This window comes from Geotrypetes seraphini, chromosome 9 (genome assembly GCF_902459505.1).
Source record: "Geotrypetes seraphini chromosome 9, aGeoSer1.1, whole genome shotgun sequence".
NCBI lineage: Eukaryota > Metazoa > Chordata > Amphibia > Gymnophiona > Dermophiidae > Geotrypetes > Geotrypetes seraphini.
In genome coordinates this window covers 92,729,037-92,750,732 of record NC_047092.1, presented here as the reverse complement: position 1 = coordinate 92,750,732, position 21,696 = coordinate 92,729,037, and the positions used below count along the sequence as shown (strand labels likewise).

The 21,696-nt window shown below is 45.6% G+C and overlaps 1 protein-coding gene across 1 annotated transcript in view; it reads right to left on the bottom strand.

Moving 5' to 3' along the window:
• The window catches only part of STAG1 (stromal antigen 1), a 2,074,316-nt gene that overhangs the window by 1,475,869 nt on the left and 576,751 nt on the right, over window positions 1–21,696 (bottom strand). The window contains 1 exon segment of the mRNA XM_033958034.1: window positions 8,374–8,525. Within this exon segment, the coding sequence (XP_033813925.1) occupies window positions 8,374–8,525 (152 nt within the window).

Sequence of the window (21,696 nt, the reverse complement as noted above, 5' to 3'; positions counted from 1 at the left end):
AGGTTAAGATATGACAGGTTCTATTTTTATTGACATTTTATTTTTCACTTAGTGCTAATGCTATGTCACCAATTATTCATTTACTGTTTGGGTAGATATAGAGATTATTTTTGTAAAGAGTCTGGCCGGAGACTCGGGGCCTGGGGAGGCATCACTTTGTGATCTCTCACACCTCTAGGACCACCTTGGAGTGGGCCTATAGCTGTGCTTGACCAGGAATGAGGGATGGGGGAAGGGCAGGGAGGGTGGTTGGGGGAGTTGGGGTTGGGGTGGGACTGGGTGGAAGACTTTTGACATTTTGGTTGTATATGATCATCTTCAGGATATATGGGCAGTTAGGTCCAGATAAATATGTTTGGTTATTTTTACATGTGCAAATGGAAACCATTCTTAGATTGGTTGTGCTCGGGCTGGTCCCGAGACCAACTTTGCTGTCTCGGGTTGGGCTGGGAGCCTGGGACGGCTTGTTATGGAGGCATTCATTTTGGTCTGATAGATCTTACCCTCATTTTACAAGACTATAGCTACTACAATGTGAATTATATCTTGAAATGTGTCAGGCATTACTTCCCCTATTAAAAGAACTAAAATTCTAAATCAGTAGAAACAACATAGGGTCGATATAGCTTGCCTGCAGGAAACCTGCCTAATGGATGTGGAACACGCTAAATTGGGGAGACCTTGGGTGGGCGCAGTTTATACAGCTTCTTCACCACAGAAGTGAGCAGGCGTAGCAATCTTAATACGTATATCCTTGCCCTATACAGCCTGAGTAGTAGAAAGAGACTTACAGGGACGGTATTTGTTGCTATATTTGATAGTGGGCACTTACTCGTTCTATCTTCTCAATGTGTATGCTCCCAATATATATAGCCACTCCTTTTTCGAACGTATCACAGCTCTGTTGGTGGAGCGGGTGAAGGACCCAATATTCCTTCCAGGAGATTTTAACCAAGTTTAGACCCGAGCTGTGATCGCTCCTCTTCGAGGCAATATATAGGAGGAGCGCAAACAAGGGGCATCCCGTATCTTTGCGCCACACTGGATTCTGGCGTTTATTACACACAACAGAAAGGGACTATACACATCGATCGCGTGCGCATGGAACGCTTTCTAGAATAGATTATATTCTTACGAGTAGGGCTTTTCTAAATGTTGATTCTGCGGTTATAGGGCCCGCGGTAATATCAGACCATGCGCTGATTTGGATAGACGTGAATGTGGGTTCTGGCTTACGAGGCCCAGCACGCTAGCAATTTCCTAGCTACTTGTTTTCTGATGACCATTTTAAATCATACTTAACAACTAAATGGGAAGAATACTTAAGAGTTTAATGGTCAGCATCGTCAAAACCCCACTTTGTTTTGGAGTACGGCTAAGGTGGTCCTTAGAGGGGATTGTATAGCATATATTATAGCCAGAAATCGACGTTTGTCTAGGGGAATAGTCCGCTTTGAGCGAGAATTGGCAGAAGCAAAAAGACAATACAAGTAAAAACCGACCCGCTCTCTTAAGGAACACCTAATTTCAGTGGAAACGACCCTTAATTCTTACATACGTGAGCGTACAGTTAAGATGTTGACGTCCATCAGTCGTAAAAATGATGGAGTCAACCTCCTATAGGGGGAAAATGAGAGAGTCAGAATGGTGGAGGTTATGCTCTGTTGTAAACAGTCAAAAAGGCTGAGAAGCCTTAGGTGCAGCAGAAGGTTGAAGTTTTTGTTGCTTCTGAGGTTGCTGTTTCTTAAGAGGAGGGCGAGTGTAAGGAGCCAGCTTTGGAGCATAACGCCGTTGATAGATAAGAGCAGGGCGTGCAGGCTTGGCAGGAGCTAGCTTTGGTTTAGGTCTGAAGCAAAATATTTTTCATGGTCAGACAATTTCTTGGTGGCTGCCTCGATAGATTCATCAAAGAGGTCATTGCCTTCACAAGGAATATTAGCTAAGCAGTCTTGAAGATTAGGCTCCATGTCAATGGTATGAAGCCAGGCAAGATGACACATAGCCACAAAGCAAGCAGCTGCTCGAGCAGACAACTCTAACGTATCATAAGATGATTGGATGAGATGCAAACGGAATTGAGACAAAGAAGCAATAACGTCTTGAAATTCAAAGTGCATTTGAATATCCAGATAATGCAAGAACTTCGGTAATAAAGAAATAAGAAATTCAAAATAAGTGATGAATTTAAAATTATAATTGAGGACTTTAGAGGACATCATAGCATTTTGATAGATGCGACGTCCGAATTTGTCAATAGATTTCCCTTCCCTTCCAGGAGGAACGGTGGCATAAACCTTGGAAGGATGGGACCTCTTTAAGGAGGACTTGACAAGGAGGGATTGATGAGATAACTGTGAGTTGTCAAATCCTTTGCGAAGCACAGTTTTATACCTAGAGTCCAATTTGCCTTGAACAGCTGGTATGGAAAAAGGTGTTTCCATGCATCGACCAAAAGTCTGATTCAAAAGCTTATGAAATGGAAGCTTAAGAGACTCTGCCGAAGGTTGAGGAAGATGCATGACTTCTAGATACTCCTTAGAGTATTTGGAGCCAGTATCTAATTGAAGATCCAAGTCCACAGCCATCTGACGAAGGAAAGACGAGAAAGATAGCTGATTTGCCAATGCTTTGCCTCGAGAAGGACTCGAGGACGTCGAGGCAGCCTGTGTCGAAGATGAAGCTTCGGCAGGGAAAAAGGCATCAAAGGAACCTGGTGACTTGGACGAGGCAATCAAAACCGGGATATCCTCAAGGTCCGGCATCGGAGACCTCGAACGAGGAGTCAGTGGTCTGGTCGAGGTTGGAGTAGATCGAGGCTTCGAGGAAGATGGTCGTTCTTTAGAAGAAGAACTATGCCTGGAAGGATGCCTCGAACGTCGGTGAGAACTGTGTCTGGAACCAGATCTCGAGGATCGAGGAGACTTCGCCTCGGAGACAAGAGCAGCTGATGCCATCGGATGAATAGGACTCCAGAGGCTTGGTGGAAGAACCTCGATGCACTTCCAAAGACTCTGCTCTTTGTATAGAGTGTGAGGATTCCCGTCGAGGCACTCACAAAGAATCTGCTCCTTGCTTTACGTGCTTGGATGCCAGACCAAACACTCGCAGAGACTCTGCTCCCTGCAAAGTGTGTGTAAGATTAGACTGGGGTAAAGGAAGTGGATCGACCTCGCGGGAGTCTGCGGAATGCCCAGGCTGGATAAGAGGAAGCAGTTTGGGTCCCATGTTAGTAAGGAACTGAATAAACTGCTTCTCTAACATGGTCTAGAAAGAAGCCGGCAAGGATGGATCCGCGTCTGAAACCAGATCACCTGCCTTGGCTGGAGGTTCCTTCGAGGTAGTGTGTGTGCTTCGACCTGGGAGTCTTAGACACTTTAATCACTACTAGTGGAACCGACTGCTGAGCTATCTGACCTAAGGAAACAGGGGAAGATACAGTAGGCGACATCGAAGACAGAGCCGCTGCAAATGACAAAGGTCTGTTGAGGCTCGAGGTAGAAGCAGTAGGCGCAGGAGGGGCCTCGGTAGGAGTCGAGGCCGAGGACCCCTTCAAAGTCGAGGGATCAGTAGAAGACTCCATCTCGAAGAGCTTGTCCACCAAAATACAATGACGCTTGAAAGCACAAAGCTGAAGTGTTTGGCAAGGCAGGCACGACCTAGGATGATGTTTCGGCCTAAGGCACTTGAGGCAGCATCCGTGAGGGTCCGTAAGAGAGATCGCGCGCTGACACTTGCTACACCTCTTGAAGTCCATGCAGGCCGGAACATAGAAGGAAAAATAGCCGCCGCAAAATCAAAGCCCTCGGGCTGCGGCCGAGCGGCTTATCCTGAAAAACAGACAGAAGAAGAAAACAATTATTATTTTTATTTTACTAAAAATAAAAGAAATAAAATAAGAACAGCGATTCGTGAAGAAAAAAATACAAACCGCAGTTCAGAGAAGGCACAGAGGAACAAAGTTAAACGCAGAGAGTCAAAGACGGACTTCTCGGCTCCGTGGAAAACTGAGAACTGAGGAGACGCGCCCTGCTCTGGGCGGGAAGGCACTCGCGCATGCGCGGTGTGGGCGACTCGAAACTTTGAGTTTCTTCAAGCAAGTCTGCTTGTGAGGCATCCGCATCCGGGCTCCGTTGGTGACGTCACCCATATGTGAGAATACCTGCCTGTTTGTCCTGGGATAAAAGCCTGCCCATAAAACAGAAGCTCCAAATAAGGAGTCCTTCTGTGCCATTACGTCCACCCTATAAAAAACTTGGTGAAAGTGTCAAGAGATGACTAAGTCGCCGCTTGACATATTGTCACCAACACTCCTCAGCGCAGAGCTATCGTGTGACAAACACTGGGATTCCGACGTGTCCCCTCTAACCAGGGGTATCTTCAGGACTTTTCAGTTTGCCCTAGGCGACTGCCTAGGCCTGGCTGTACAAAAGCAATGACCGACCAAAAACGTCTCCATCTGAAAATGGGGCACTTTGAGAGCAGTGTTAACGTACTTGAGGTCAAGGATCAACCTCCAATCCTCAGAGCTTTTCTTTAACATGACAAAAGATATGGAGTATCTGCTGGAGCTCAAGTCTATATCTGGCACCCATTCGATCACATTAATATCTAGAAATCTGTTTAGGGTCACCTAGACTGGGTGGCTGTTTCTGGTCGGCCCTCACTGGAGTCCATGAAGTAGGCAGAGAGGGGGCGGGTGAACTCTAACTTGTAGCCATCCCTAATAACCACTAGCACCCACTGGTTGGTCCTGATAGTTTCCCAAGTCTCTAGTGCTGTAGCCTACCTCCGATCTTGTACAGAGGGGCTGGAAGCCTGGCGTCATTGGGATTTCTTGGGCCGTCCACCTGGACTTTCTAATCCCAGTGAACTTCTATCATGGGCTCTGAAAGGATCTCTTGAATGAGGATCCAGAGAACAGACATGAACAGCATGAGCCTCGAAAGGACCCACGGGTTTGCCGTTTTACAGCCCAAGGCCTGCTGTCCAGATTAGATTCTGAATGGCGGTCCTGGACACTAGTCATGCGATATACAGTCCCTGGTTAAATAGCATATTGCCCCTGAAAGGAAGGCTATTGGATGAGAAGTCCCTAGCCCAATGTCTGATCCACAAAATCCAGCGGGTAGACACAGAATAAGCAAAGACCTTGCCTACTATGTGAAGCAGGTCATACAGAGCATCAGTCACATAGTCTACTCCCACCAGCAAAAGCTGGGACAGTGGCTCTGAAGTCACTCCTCCATCACGCAACTTAGAATGGCATGCTCAAGCAAGCTGCCACAGCAGCCTTAACTGCCAGTGTAAAGGCATCAAACTGCCTTTTGAACAACAGGTCCAGCCTACAATCCTGTTGATCCTTGAGCACCATGCCTCCTCTCTGGGCATGGATGTGTGCTTTGTCACATGAGCCAATGAGTCCACTTTAGGCATAGCAAATTTCTGCTGGAATTCTTGGTCCATAGGATATAACTTGGACATTGCTTTTGACACCTTAAGGGAGCCCTCTGAGTTATCCCAGTGCTCAGAAATCAGAATTTTCATATCCGGATGTCACAGAAAGGCAGTAGGCTGAGAGCGTATCCCACTAAGCAGAGAACATTGAGCATGAGGCAAATGAGAATCAATTTTGAGTTCCTTCAGAAACTTAATAAGAAGGTCCGTCAGAGCAGCAGACTAGAACAGTTTGCAAACAGAGGGGTCCTCATCTTGGTCTGCAGCAGCACTTACTCCCTGATCTACCTCACACAAAATTGCATCGTCCTTGATTGAGGCTTCAGTATGGGAAAGAGGAAAAGCATCCAGATCATCATCCTCAGTAACACCATCCAACCAACTGTCGGAGTCCGGGGGGAGGTACATGTCTTCTCAGAGGAACAGATGCGGGACATTGGGAAGGCTGTGCGACCAACTGCTCTCCAACTGACTCACAAGATGTGCTAGCGCTTCCGACATAGGCTGGCCAAAGCAAGTTCACAAAGTCAAGTGTAAAGGACATAGAGGAATGAGAACCCCATCATGAGGAGGGATAGAGCGTTTTGGTTTTTTTTTTTTCAATTTGGAGTTATCAGTGCCCTAACCAGGCACTGGCACCGTATTCCGGGACTCAAAAAAGCTAAAGTTGTCCTCTAACCATCCCAACAATCTCTTGGCAGCTTTAATTAGATGGCCAGAAGCTAAACCCGAGGTTTCTGCCTTGCCTAACCAGAGCAAACTTCATATGAATTCATGATATTGGAGCTAGAGGACTCCATCCATGGTGGTTAGAATAAAAAATGAGGCATTTTAAGGAAATTTGAGAACTAAGAATTCAAATCAGGAAAAATCCAAGATGGCCACCACCAGGATTTCCCGTTGAAAAAGCAGCTGTAACTCCATAGAAGGACAGCCCAAAACAGCAATTTTTGGATTTTTGGAGTGGGGAACAAAGTTACATCAAAATAAAACCACAAAACACCAAATTCCGGCCCCTCTGTCCCCCCCCCAAACTACCTTGTAGGCTGTGACAGCCCTACTCACAGACCAGACACTGGGAAGAAGTACTGCAGCCTGCCTCAGCTCCTCTAAGGGTGGCTGGAAACAGGAGAGGATCTCCACCACCAGTAAAGTTGATTTTTCTGAATCTTTGGCAACCAGTCGGGCTACTGCTAGACTGAGCCTCAATCCTGAGACTAGGATCCAAACGCCACAAGGAGGGGGAAAGAAAGTGTGCGCTCCAAAGATATGCAATTGGTGTCCATACAGTCTGTGCTAACACTCCTGATCAAGTAAAGGAGTGAGCAAACAGTAGGGGAAAACCCAGAGTTCCACAGTCCAAGCAGGCTGGCTGAGCAGGTCCACCTGTCAGCTGAAGTCTGCTCTCTCAAGCAGGATGAGCAGTCATCAGAGCTTAACTGGAACATGATGTCCCGTGCAAAATCCACAAAACAACTTGCAAAAAAAACAACAAACAAAATAGAGAAGATCAAAGTTGTTCCTGCAGGCTCGCTTACAGAAAAAAATAACTGACTGAGGGCAGCAGAAAACAAGGAGAAGGAGGAGGTACTAAAAAGTTTCTGATCAGTTTCTCCTGCATCGTTTTCGCGGGAGCGGATTAAAGACCCTTGGTTCAAGCATACCATTCCTATTATACAGGAAATCAAGTGATATATGAAGACAATCCCATCTGCCTTTAGTCATTTGCGGCACACAGACCACAGAAGTCTGTGTAGCACTGGCCTTAGTTCCCAACTGTTGAGGTGTTGCCTAACTTAACACCTCAACAGTCATTTGATTCCATCACCTTTCTATTTAGGCACCTCCTATGTTTATCCTAGGCATTTTTAAATTGTTTCTTTCCAGGACAAAGACATGCTGGAAGTGTGTGTGTTGGGGGAGGAAGAGATGAACTCAGACAGCACCTATGAGTACAGTACAGTTTTTCTCTGAGACAAGTACATAGGTTCTAATAAAGAGGAAGAGATAGTAAATGGTATGGATGGGCACATTGGAAAGGTTTTTATCTGCTTTCATTTAATTGGTCAGTAGTCTGTGAAGACTCTAACTTTAATTTTTGAAGGGACTAAGTAATGATCTCTAAACGTGTTGACAGCTTGAACAACTTGCACACAGTTGGGTCTTCTCTGAAATCTAGGCCTGCCACCTCGCATTCAGAGATTCACAACCCAGGTGTTCCAGAATGATATGCCTAGTGCACTAGAAAGAAGATTATCAAGGTAAGTACCTAATCTTTCCTTCTAGTGCATGGAAGAGAAAATGGAGAGACACACTGGACTGTATAAGCTGTGGGATGGGGGAAATGCTGGATAGTATGTGTGCTGCCACTGGGGGGGGCCTGGGCTACCGAGGCCCTACCCTTGACTATGCCACTGTTTGCATATTTTAACTTAACAACCAGTAGTCTAAATTGGTAGGTACAAGCCTTTGTTTTAAAACAAAGTAATAAAATTCTAAATAATTTCAAATTTATCTAAGACATTTCAATGTTAAAAACAAGCCAACACTTTTCTTTAGCATCTGTACCAGACTAGTTCAGAACCTGTAAGTTATGCTTCTCAATCAGCAGATGGAAGAAAAGAAACAAAGTAATTCTGATTCGCCTCTGAGATACCATGTAGCCTCAGAAAGCCGAGTGTTTTTGTCTCTACTAGATGAGCAGACTTTGCAACTTCTGGACTGGTTACAAATATAATGCCTCATTCAGTTGGAGAACAGGGTGTCAGTTGAGCAGAATATGTCACTTAAGATTTTAAGCTCCATTATAAAATCTAAAAAGGGATGCAGGGATGATACTCACAGAAACATAGTTTCAACTATTGGCAGTTAACTAGTCTGTAACTATAATTAAATCCATGACACTCACAAAGAGCTTACCTCTTTCCGTTTTTGTAACAGCAACTCCAGCCTTTCATTGGCTCGTTTACCAATCATTTTGTTGCGTTCTGCTTCATACTGCCTCTGAGTATTATCTTGATGGATACTAAGGTTTAGGGCTACATTCACGAGAGCTGTCATTAGCTTCATGGCTATTAAAAAAATAATAATAATTAAAAATATAAGATGGATAGATAAAATTAGTATTGGATACTTCTGTCACTATTCCAAAGCAGCTTTCATTACCAATCACAACGAGGACAACTATCTTGGCTTTTCACAGAAATAAATTGATATTATTCACCACTATCAGGTAATCTCCAAGGCACCAGGACATATATTTTCATATGTGGGTTATAATATCATAAATCAACCCACTATAATTATGTTATCACTTAACAGGGGTTATATTGAACATTAATCAGCTCTGGGTTTTCAAATTATTTTCTTCTTTTTATTCAATAGGGAAAGAGCCTCAGAGTCAGAGCCATTAACCCATACGGGTCACAAAAGTGACATTTCACTCAGTTCACAATACAGTCCATCTGCAAAAAAAAACCCTCTCTCTATTCTTTAATATAACTTATTTCATAAATTTTACTAATTTTTTTTTTAATAAAAACACACCTACTGTGACCCAAGCATTTTAGGTTTTATTACAAAAACTAACCCCCTTCCCCGCTAGCATTTTTTGCACCGGCTGTAGCAGTAACTGCTTGGAAGCTCATAGGAATTCGATGAGCATTGGAGCTGTTACTGCGGCGGCTGGCGCTAAAAACGCTAACGCGGCTTTGTAAAGGAGGAGGTAAATCCCATATATTATCACCCTTCTGTTAAACAAATAATATTAAACATACATTTCAGTATTTTCTTTTTTGTCCAGGTATCTTTTGTATCGGCAGGCCTTTATTGTTGGATGGGTGAACATATGGACTCTGCATGTAGACCTAATAGAACAATCCAAGTTGAAATGAGAGACCAAGTACGTAGGGGGCCACACCAAGAATGGGTTTGAAACAAAGACAGGCAAATCTGAACAGGGCTCTTGCCTCCAGGGGCAGCCAATGAAGTTTTTGATAACAGGGCGTTATGTGGTCCCATTTTTTTATGACAAAAATCAGTCGTACTGCCGAATTTTGGATAATTTGGAGTCTTTGAATGGTTTTCTTGAAAGACCCCAAATAAATGATGTTGCAGTAGTCGAGCATGCTTAGAATGGAGGATTGCACCAGTAAGCGGAATTAAGTTGTATCGAAGTACTTTCTGATGGTTCTTAGTTTCCATAATGTCGAGAAGCCTTTTCTAACCAATAACTCTGTGTGTACCTCTAGGGTAAGGTCACGGTCCAGAGTCACTCCCAGAATTTTAATGGAATCAACAATACAGTGGCATACCTAGCACATGTGACACCCAGGGCCCATCGTTTTTTGACACACACCCCCATCTGTACAAAAAACATGATTTTTAGTAACAAGCCACACGTCACACATGAGTACCTAGGAAAAGGCAATACTGCAGTGAGCAGTACATCAATACATCCATTGTAAAACTAAATAAGCCAGACTAGTACAGATCAATCCTGCAGTCAAGCCTAACAAAAAAAACCATGTCTTTCCAACACACAGAACACAGAAAACACCTTCACCTAGTATGGAATATGTCATCACAAACTAACCCCTCCCTCTTTAACAAAACTGTAGTGTGGATTTTAGACATAGTGGTAACAGCTCTGACGCTCATAGAATTCTGAGCATCAGAGCTGCTACCACCACGGCTGGCACTAAAAAACGCTCCACAGTTTTGTAAAAGGGGGGATAAAATAGAAATACATAGACAAAGGTTAAATTGAACCACTAAGATGCTGGACTCTGCATACAATGCAACACCACAGAAACAGTGACACGTCTCCTAAAGCAATAAATAAATAGAAAATTTTTTTCTACCTTTGTCTTCTGTGGTTTCTGCTTTCCTCATCTTCTTGTAACTCTCTTCCTTCCATCCACTGTCCCTTCCCCTATATGGCATCTTCTCTCCTTCTATGCCCCTTCCATCTCTCCTTTCATCCCCATTGGTCTGGCATCTCTCTCCTCTCCTTCCCTCTCCCACACCTCTCCTCTGCAATCCCTTTCCCTTTTTCCCTCATTTTCCTTTTCAATTTATTTTCTGCATCTGTCTAGATTACATTATTACTACCCTCTCATCAATGTCCTTTTTTACTGTCTACCTAAAGCTTGCCACCTCTTTTCCTCACCCCTTCCAGTAACTAACTCTATCCTCGTCCTTCAATCCAGCATGTGCCCTTTTTTCTTTCTCCTCCCCACTTCCTTCCAGCGTCTGCTCCCCCTCTCCCTCACACTTCCATTCAGTGTCTTTCCCTCTCTCTACCCCTTCCACCTACTGTTCATCTGCTGTCTTGCCCCTTCCAGTCACTGCCCTCTCTGCCCTTTTCATACAATGTCTGCCTTCTCTCTCTTCCATACATCTTCCTTCTTTTTATGCTCCTTTCATAACTATCTATCCTGTGCCCCTTCTCTCCTTTGTACATGATTGATTTCAACTCTGCCACCTCTCCATTTTTTTCTCTCTGTCACCAACCCATCCCCTATGCTCTGGCATCTCTCTCTTCTCCTTTCTTTCCTTCGCACCCTACAGTCTGGTATCAGCCCTTCCCTGATTCTCTGGCATTTCTCTCCTTTCCTTCCATCTTTCCCTCCCCCTCCCCCTCCATGCTCTGAGATCTCCCCCTTCCTTTTCCCTTAGTCTGGCATACCTTCCTCCTTCCCTCCAAGCCCTGGCATCTCCTTTCATTCCCTCCCTCATCTTCCTTCTCACTCCAGCTGGGTACAGCAACACTCTCCCATGCAGCTCTAGACTTCCCCACACCTGCTCGCCCCAAATTGTCAATGCTTCGGTTAGTCTTCTTTCTTCCTCCCTCCCCCCAGCGGGATCCTGCGGCACCATCAGCTCTTAGTCCTTCTAACGCTGGCCCTGCAGCTCCGGACTTCCCCACACCTGCTCCCTCCCCCCCCACCCCCGCCTAGGCAGGAAGTTGCTGTTGCAGGAAGAGTTCCGGTGCAGGCCGAGGTTAGAAGTCTCCTTCGATTAATACAGCGCCGCGGCTGCCATAAAGTTTAAAATAATAGCGATCGGGGGGGGAAGCAGGTGTGGGGAAGTCCGGAACTGCAGGGCCGACGTTAGAGGCAGTGAGAACAGCCAGTTGTGCACCCCCCCCCCAAGACGTACACTCGGGGCGGACCGCCCCCCCCCTCCCCCCTTGGTACGCTACTGCAACAATAGGAAAGACTTGACCATTCAAGGAAATTGAGGAATCTTTGAGTTTGTCATTTGGGCTCGCTAGGAAGAATTTGTTTGTTTTTTTAGCTAAGTTTCAATTTGAATTTGGCCATCCATTGATCAATTTGCTTTAATATAGATGCCAGATGGTTCTTCGTCTCAGAAGTCAGGTTTGTTAGGGGAAAAACTAAAGTAATGTTGTCGGCGTAGATGTAAAATTTGACTTTTAAGCTTTACAATAGATTCCCCAATGAGGCTAGGTAGATGTTAAATAGTGTAGGGGATAGGGGGAACCCTGCGGGACTCCACATGAGTTAATCCAGCTGAAGGATTGTTTGTTGTCACTGTAAACTTGGTATGATCGTTTACTCAAAAAACCCTGAAACCATTTTAACACATTACCCGGAAGTCCAATTGACTCCAGGCATTCAATTAGGATGACATGATCGACTAAGTTGAAGGCGTTACTTAAATCAAATTGCAGGACTAGTGCACTTGTACCTTGACTAAATAAGCTATGGAGGGAATCTAGCAGTGAGGCAATAACTGTTTCCGTGCTAAACCCAGAACAAAAACCTGACTGGTTGTCATGTAGTATGCTGAATTTATCCAGAAAGGTTACTAATTTCTGGTTAACCAGACCTTCCATCAGCTTTAAAAAAAAAAAAATGGAATGCTCACAATGGGTCTGTAGTTCGATGTCAACTTAATAGATTCCTTGGGATTTTTTATGATCGGAGTGATCAGGATCTGGCCTAAGGCCTCGGGAAAAGTGCCTGACAGTAGTAGAGAAGAAATCCAATTATGTAATTTGGCTTTGAAGGTGACTGGAGCAAGTTTCATAATATTTGGTGGGCAACAGTCTAATTTGCAGTAGGAGTCAGCATATTTTGAATAAAATTTGCAGAATTGTTGCCAGGTAGGGGTGGTAAAATTATTCCAGAACATGTCTACCCTAGGTTTGCCTATGTGTTGAGCAACTGGGTAGTTCAAATGATTGGTTGTAATGACCGTAGATCGTGATCTACCTGTTGGACATACCTGTTCTAGAAGATAGCTCAAAGGCATTGTAAGAGGATTGCACCATGTGTTGCCTGAGCTGTTAAAGAGTGTGGAACATGTGCTGAAACTCTGACTTCCGATTTGATGGCAGATATTTTAAGTAAGTTGGCATAGTTTTGACCCAATAGTTCAAATAGCAAGTGAATTAAAAGTTGTAATTTATGACTCTATTAGCAAGCATGGACCTGGTAGAGATGTCTACCAAACCTGTCCATTGATCGATCCTCACATCCTGGAGGGACAGTAGCGTAGATTTTAGAAGGAACAAATTTTTTAAGAGAGGACTCCACTACAAGAGATTGATGAGAGAGCTGAGGTTTATCAAAAGCAGGAATAGGGATGATCCTATATTGACAGTCAAGGTTTCTGGGAGCAGCTGGTACAGAATAAGGGGCATCCCAATTCTTACAAAGAGTTTCTTTTAGGATACCATGTAAAGGAAGCTTGAGTAGTTCCTTAGGAGGATGTTTGATATCCATGCTCTCCATACACTCTAAATAGTTGGAATCTGGCTCCAATTTTACTGCCAGGTCTTTATTCATCTGCCTGATAAAACGGGTAAAAGAGACTGGTTCAGAAGGAGAAGGCTCCCTATGGGAAGTAGAGCGAGGAGAATGCTGTACCCAGGAACCATAAGCTTCTGTAGAAGATGGAGATGCCTCGTGTACAGACTGGAGATGTAGATCTGAATCCACAAGAATGGAAGGAAAACGGTACCTACATTTTGGGCGGTATTGACTCAATGAAGCAGTTGAAACAGACTTCTTGCGCTTGTCTGAGCGCTTGGGAGAAATATGCTTGTACTTAGAAGAATGCTTGCCAGATGTGGTATATGGAAGATGTGGAGACGAATGTCTGGAATGACTAGATCTATGCCCAGAAGAATGATGCTTCTTCTGCATATGTTCAGGAGAAGGTGATCAGTGCCGTGAAGAACAATGCTTCGGTGAAGGTGTCCAAAACTTTGAGCAGCGACGCTTAGGTGAAGGAGACCGGTACCTGGGGGAGCAATGCTTTGGTTAAAGAGACCAGTGTCTTGAAGACCGATGCCGAGAAGCATGGCTCGATGATGATTGGTGCCAAGAAAGCGGTACCTATGAGGCAGTAATGGAACCTGCATCTCGCATGGATAAACGCTTAGGCTGGACTGGTACTGGAGGAGCTGACATGAGAGTGACCATCTGGAACATATCTCCAAACTCCAATTTAAAGAGATCATCGATAGATTGATAGATAGATTGTGAGCCCACCGGGACAGATAGGAAAAAACGCTCGAGTACCTAATTGTAAAACCGCTTAGATAACCTTGATAGGCGGTATATAAAATCCTAATAAAACAATTTGAAAAAACAAAACAATTTGAAAATACCAATACCTGTGGCTTGGATGCCGGTATAAATGGTGCCGCAATTCGCTCCGGAGAAGATGACATGGATGAAGATGCACCCCTCAACGTTGAAGCGAGCCTCATTAATGGCCTCTGGTTGGCCAGTACGACTTGACTCTGTACCTTAGTGGCCTGAGACACCGTTTGGGAAGCTGGTGACTTCTTAGCTGGCTTACCTGATGGGGCAATAGCCTGAGACATCAACATGGAAGCAGGTACCTCAGACGATGGTGATGCTTTTGACATTGAGGGTTTAGATGGTGTTGAAGGTACCTGTGATGCATCCACGGTAATGAAGAGTAGTTTTTGTTGGAGAAGGCGAGTTTTAATGGAACGCTTCTGAAGCATGGAGCAGCGTGAACAAGATTCTACGCGGTGGTCTGGGCCCAGGACACAACACTTATGGGGATCAGTTAAAGAAATAGTGCACTAGCATTTGCCGCACTTCTTAAAGCCGGTTAATGGGTGGGACATGGGAGGGAAAACCGCCTCAGCCAAATCGAAACCTGAGGGCTGAGGTGGAGATAAAGGCCCCACTCATTGGAGGATACCAATGATTCAGCAGGTTGGACTGGATTGCCAGGCTATTGGACAATTAGACTCTAGACAGGGCAATTTATACTTACAATGTTGGTTACCCTTTTGCACAACCTTGACACATAGAGCACGTAGTCGTTTACTAAACTGATGGTAGCTACATTTTTGATTTGGGTTAACAACTGATGTTCCGGATAGGGGGAGGGGGTGTTACTGTTCATGCTGCTTTGATTGTATAATTCTTGTTACATTTTTGGATTTAACTTAATAAAAAGGATTCAACAAAGAATTCATTGCCACACTGCTGGAAATTCATCCTTCAAGCTGATCTTTGGGCTGCTAATCAAACATCCCTATCTGACTATGCTTCCACCCCTGTGGCCCACCGGATGCGCACCTGGATGAGCTGAGGCACGAAAACACAGCCAGCATGCTGCAGAACACCGCTAAGCCCCCTAAGCGTGCGACACAGTCTGCGCTCGACCCCCCCCCCACGTAACAGGGAGTGAGACTGGGTCAGGGATGGCCCTGAACTCTAAGGAAGACTAAGCAGACTTGCTAACAGGTACCACAAAGGGATTGGCCTGTCAGCTACAGACCGAAGTCCATGAATTCTCAAGCAGGCAGAGCTTCAAATCCAAATGCGAAAATATCCACAAAAAGGATGAACTTACATCGAATTAAAATAATAAAATGGGGAGAGCAGAATTTATACAGCTGCAGCCATACGTGCAGAAAGCACAGTTACTTACCGTAACAGGTGTTATCCAGGGACAGCAGGCAGATATTCTCACATGTGGGTGACGTCATCTACGGAGCCCCGACGCGGACAGCTTTTCAAGCAAACTTGATTGAAGATTCAAGTTTGCTGTGCTGCACCACGCATGCGTGCCTTCCTGCTCCACTAGAGGGCGCATCCCCTCCTCGTGGTCTCCAATTCATATAACCAGCTAAGAAGCCAACCTCGGGGAGGCGGGAGGGTTGCGAGAATATCTGCCTGCTGTCCCTGGATAACATCTGTTATGGTAAGTAACTGTGCTTTATCCCAGGACAAGCAGGCAGCATATTCTCACATGTGGGTGACCTCCGAGCTAACCAAAAAGGGACGGACCGAGGGGGAGTGAGCAAAAGTCGAGGGCTATCAAGAGACAACTCAGTAACCCTCAGCGGTCCCACTGCGCGAGAAGTCGGCGAGCGACCCCACCTCGGAGGGGAACCTCGGGCCCTCTTAGAAACCCTCCGGAGCGAGGTCGCATCGTGCTTCGATCGACGCTTTGCCCCGCGGAGCCCCATGGGGGAAGAGCGCCTTGAGGCCCGGGGGGAGGAGTCCGAGGACGAGGACAACCGTCAGGAATGGCGCACCTTGGCCTCCAGAGCTCTGATGCGTGACTCAGGCAGGTCAAGGCCGGTTGAAGATGGGCCAGCGCGGCAGACAGCTCCGACAAAATCATCGCCCGGAGCATATCCTGGAACACCGGCACGGGCATCATCGAAGGCATGTCCGGTGCCGTTGTGCACTCCACCGAGGGCGACCTCGATGCAGAGTATTCCCTAGTAGCGGAGGCACGACCCGAGGATTTGGAGCAACGGGCTGGGAGCTCCCACCAGGCTCAGTCAGCGTCCCCGAGGAAGGCTTCTTCGCCGGAGTAGAACCTGTGAGAGGAAGAGGGGACTTACCCAGAGCCAAGGTCTTCGCCGAGATCTTCGGGGTCGAGTCCTGAGGCGGGGCCGAGACACCTGAGGCCGAGGTCAAGGCCTGGGCCAAAGCCAAGGGCTGGTCGACCGCATAAAGATCCGCCATGTGGGCTTTACGCCGACGAAGGGCCCGGTGCTGAAATGTGGCACACCTAGGGCAGGACTCGGTCGGATGATCAGCCCCCAAACAAAGAATGCACCAGCGGTGCGGGTTGGTGATGGAAAGGAGACGATCGCATCTGGTGCACTTTTTAAACTCGGTCAAAGGCCGGGACATAAGCGATTTAGGCCGCGGCCGACGAGGACACGCAGCCGCGACAACCCGGGAGCCCCCGGGCTGGAAAAAGATCGAACAAAACAACAAACAACACACGCACAGCGACTCTCCGGTACAAAAATAAGAAAGCCGCGGTGCTAGAAGGCACGTTAGGGCAGAGACCAAAAAAACAGGACTTCTTGGCTCTGCGGAAACGAAAGAGACCACGAGGAGGGGATGCGCCCTCTAGTGGAGCAGGAAGGCATGCATGCGTGGTGCAGCACAGCAAACTTGAATCTTCAACTTGAAAAGCTGTCCGCATCGGGGCTCCGTAGATGACGTCACCTAAATGTGAGAATATGCTGCCTGCTTGTCCTGGGATAAGAAAAGATTGCTAGAGGGTGCTAAACTAGCCTGTGAAGTACACTAGAGGCAGAGTGGAAAAACCTTTAATGAATTTCTTCTGCAGACCATGCAAGTAGTGGGAAATAATCCTATGGTCTAGAACAGGGATCTCAAAGTCCCTCCTTGAGGGCCGCAATTCAGTCGGGTTTTCAGGATTTCCCCAATGAATATGCATTAAAAGCAGTGCATGCACTTAGATCTCATGCATATTCATTGGGGAAATCCTGGAAACCCGACTGGATTGCGGCCCTCAAGGAGGGACTTTGAGACCCCTGGTCTAGAATGTCTCACTGATTGCAGTGGAATTAACATTTTCTGTGCGTACATTGTGTTTTTAAAATTTTGTTGTTACCATTATGTATTAATAAGATTATATTGTGTGTATATGAAAAATGGATGGAAGAAACTGCATTACAATTAGTAAGCAGTTAATTACTGTAACAGGTGTTATCCAGGGACAGCAGGCAGATATTTCCACATGTGGGTGACGTCATCCATGGAGCCCTGATGCAGAAAGCCTGACAAGCAATCTTGCTTGAAGATCTCTAGAAAATTTGCGACTGCCGCATCACACATGCGTGCGAGCGTGCCTTGCGGCCCGACGTAGGGTGTATGTCTCCTCAGTTCAGAAAACTAGCAAGTAAGCCAACCAGGGGAGGTAGGTGGGTTGTGAGAATAGCTACCTGCTGTCCCTGGATAACACCTGTTATGGTAAGTAGCTGTGCTTTATCCCAGGACAAGCAGGTAGCATATTCTCACATTTGGGTGACCTCCAAGCTAACCAGATTTAGGCGATTTAGGAGAATACATTTTGTAATACTGCTTGGCCAAAGTGACCATCCCGTCTGGAGAAAGAGTCCAGATAGTAATGTGAGGTGAATGTATGAATCAAGGACAAAGTGGCAGCTTTGCAGATCTCCTCAACAGGAGTAGATCTAAGGAAAGCTACTGAAGCTGCCATGGCTCTAACTACACCCTTCAAGTGCAGCCCAGCCTGAGCGGAGCAGAATGAGATGCAAGCAGCCAACCAATTGGAAATTGATCTCTTGGAAACTGAATGTCCCAACTTGTTTGGATTAAAGGAGACAAAAAGTTGAGGAGAGTGCCTTTACGAAGTGACTGTGCGAAAGGACAAAAGATTGATAAGTATTATTTGCTTTTTAATGATTTTATTCTTGTTTTAATTATGTATTTTTATTGTTTTGTATGATGGCACCCACCAGCAAATATTTGTTGCTACTCGGTATATTATATTTGATTATAAAAGTAGCTATAATGAGGAGCTATATACAAAATCTATTCAAAAGTACTAAGTTTGCAAAATTGCCTATGCCCCGCCAGTTTCTTTATGACTGTTCTAAATCAGGCCCACTGCAAATTTCTGTAGTAAATTCTACCTGTAGACCATGTAAACCTTATGGAAAAAGACATTCGGCCACTTTTACAAAGCTGCGCTAGCGACTGTGCTGCGCTAACAGCCTCAAAGCCCATAGAGATTTAAAGGGCTTTGGTGCTGTTGCCGCACGGCAGCTGCTAGCGTGGCTTTGTAAAAGAGGTCAATTGTGTATTAAAAAACCTAGCTTACGCAAATGAGCCAATCTCTCCAACTTTTGATAAGTTTCAGGGCTATTATTTGAATATTCGATCGATAAGAAATAAAACCAAGATCCTAAAAGACTGATTAGAAGAGACCAACCCTGATTTCCTATTCTTGACCAAAACTTAGATGGTCTTTGATAACGATATAGTTCTGAATTAATGTCTCCCTCAAGGGTTTAGAATTTTACTCTGGCCAGAAATTGGAAAAAAGGAGGAGGTTTAGTGATTATCTTGAAAGATTCTTTTGATTTTTGTAAACTAGACTCAAGATCCGCTGAGGATCTTGAAGCCCTGACTTGCAGGGTCTCAGGAAGTCACTTAGAAGATGCGCTGATCATAACTTTATTTTATATTCCTCCTAAAAAATGGAACAGTGTAAAAGAGGATTTTTTTTTTTTATTCCTCCTATCTACCGGTAATACAACTGCAGGCTCTTACAACCTTCTAATAGGTGATATCAATATTCACCTTGAACAAATTGATAACTCGGTTGTTATAGATTTTTATTCGGTCCTAACCTCTCTGGGATTTTGTAAACCCCTTCCGGAAAAAAATCACCAAAAAGGCCAATTAGATCTGGTCACTTTTCAACGAAAAATCTGGCTATACCTAAAATCCACTTGGAACAAATTTGTTGGAAAAACTCTATATGGTCCAACCATTATTTATGTAATTTTGAGCTAATTTGGCAGGAGAGACAGTCCCAGAAGGGAATGGTAAATATAAGGAAGGAAAAGACTATTGTCAGTAGAGGAATTATTAATCCAGTAGAATTCTGGACACACTATGAAATATCCACCAAATCTGAACCTGACTCAAATTTTCCAATGATGTGGGGAAAAGCAATGTTACTTACCGTAACAGTTGTTATCCAGGGACAGCAGGCAGCTATTCTCACTAATGGGTGACGTGATCCAACGGAGCCCAATGCGGACGCCTCACAAGCAGTCTTGCTTGAAGAAACTTTGAAGTTTCTAGTCACCCGCACTGCGCATGCGCGAGTGCCTTCCCGCCCAGCACGGGGTGTCTCTCCTCAGTTCAGATAGCTAGCAGAGAAGCCAACCTAGGGGAGGTGGGTGGGACGTGAGAATAGCTGCCTGCTGACCCTGGATAACAACTGTTATGGTAAGTAACATTGCTTTATCCCAGGACAAGCAGGCAGGTATTCTCACTAATGGGTGACCTCCAAGCTAACCACAAAGGGATGGTGGGAACGTTGGCAACAAAGGAGAATAAATTTTGCAATACTGTTTGGCCATACTGTCCATCCCGTCTAGAGAAAGTATCCAGACAATAATGAGAAGTAAAGGTATGAACCGAGGACCAAGTGGCAGCCTTACAAATTTCCTCAATAGGAGTAGATCTGAGGAAAGCCACAGAAGCTGCCATTGCTCTGACCTTATGGGCTGTGACTTTACTGTGAAGGGGTAATCCAGTCTGGGCATAGCAGAAAGAAATACAAGCCGCCATCCCGTTGGAGATGGTACGCTTGGAGGTAGGATGTCCCAACTTGTTCGGATCAAAGGAGATGAAGAGTTGAGGAGCAGATCTGCGTGGTTTGGTGGATTCCAAGTAGAAAGCCAAAGCACGTTTACAGTCCAGAGTATGAAGGGCCAATTCTCCAGGATGAGAATGAGGCTTCGGAAAAAACACTGGAAGCACGATGGATTGGTTAAGGTGAAATTCCGAGACCACTTTAGGTAGGAATTTCGGATGGGTGAGAAGGACCACCTTGTCGTGATAGAACACTGTAAAGGATGGATCAGCCACCAAGGCTTGGAGCTCACTGACTCGTCTAGCAGAAGTGAGGCCAATGAGGAAGACAGCTTTCCAAGTTAGATACTTCAGATGAGCCTTGTTAAGAGGTTTAAAGGGAGGTTTCATAAGCTGAGAGAGAACCACATTGAGGTCCCAAACCATTGGAGGCGGTTTTAGGGGAGGATTGACATGAAAAAGTCCTTTCATGAATCTGGAAACTACAGGATGAGCAGAGTGGTTTCCCTTGCAGAGGCTGATGGAAAGCAGCAATTGCACTGAGATGGACCCGTATCGAAGTCGATTTGAGGCCAGACTGAGAAAGGTGCAAAAGATAGTCCAAAACTGAAGACAAGGAGGAGTGTTGTGGCTCATGATGATGAGAAAAACACCAAGTAGAAAATCTGGTCCACTTTTGGTGGTAGCATTGTCGAGTGGTAGGCTTCCGTGAAGCTTCCAAGACATCTCGCACAGGTTGAGAAAACTGGAGAGGAGTTATGTTGAGAGGAACCAAGCTGTCAAGTGTAGAGACTGCAGGTTGGGGTGAAGTAGAGATCCCTGATACTGTGTAAGTAGTGAGGGAAAAACAGGTAGAGGGTACGGCTCCCTAGTGCTGAGTTGAAAGAGAAGGGAGTACCAAGGTTGTCTGGGCCATCGTGGAGCAATCAGAATCATGGTGGCCTAGTCTGACTTCAGCTTGAGTAGAGTCTTTTGAATGAGAGGAAATGGAGGAAACGCATATAGAAAGAGATTTGTCCAGTCCAGAAGAACAGCATCTGCCTTGAGGCGCTGAGAAGTGTAAATCCGGAAGCAGAACTGAGGCAGTTGGAAGTTGTGGGGGCAGCAAAGAGGTCTATCTGAGGCATTCCCCACTGAGCGAAGATCTGATGAAGGGGTGTGGAGTGGAGAGTCCATTCGTGCGGTTGCAGAAGACGACTCAAGTTGTCCGCTAAGGCATTGTATGCCCCTTGAATGTAGACAGCTTTGAGGAAGATGTTGTGGCGAATCGCCCAATCCCACACTTTCAGAGCTTCCTGGCAGAGGGAGGCCGATCCCGTTCCTCCCTGTTTGTTGATATAGTACATGGTGACTTGGTTGTCTGTGCGAATGAGGACAACCTGGTAGCGGATTAGATGCTGAAAGGCATTGAGAGCATTGAAAATTGCCCTGAGTTCCAGGAGATTGATGTGGCACTGGTGGTCCATGCTGGTCTATTAACCCTGGGTGCGGAGACCGTCCAGATGAGCCCCCCAAGCATAAGTCGACGAGTCGGTCGTGAGAGCTTTCTGATGATGGGGCGTGTGAAACAGTAAACCTCTGGATAGATTGGAGG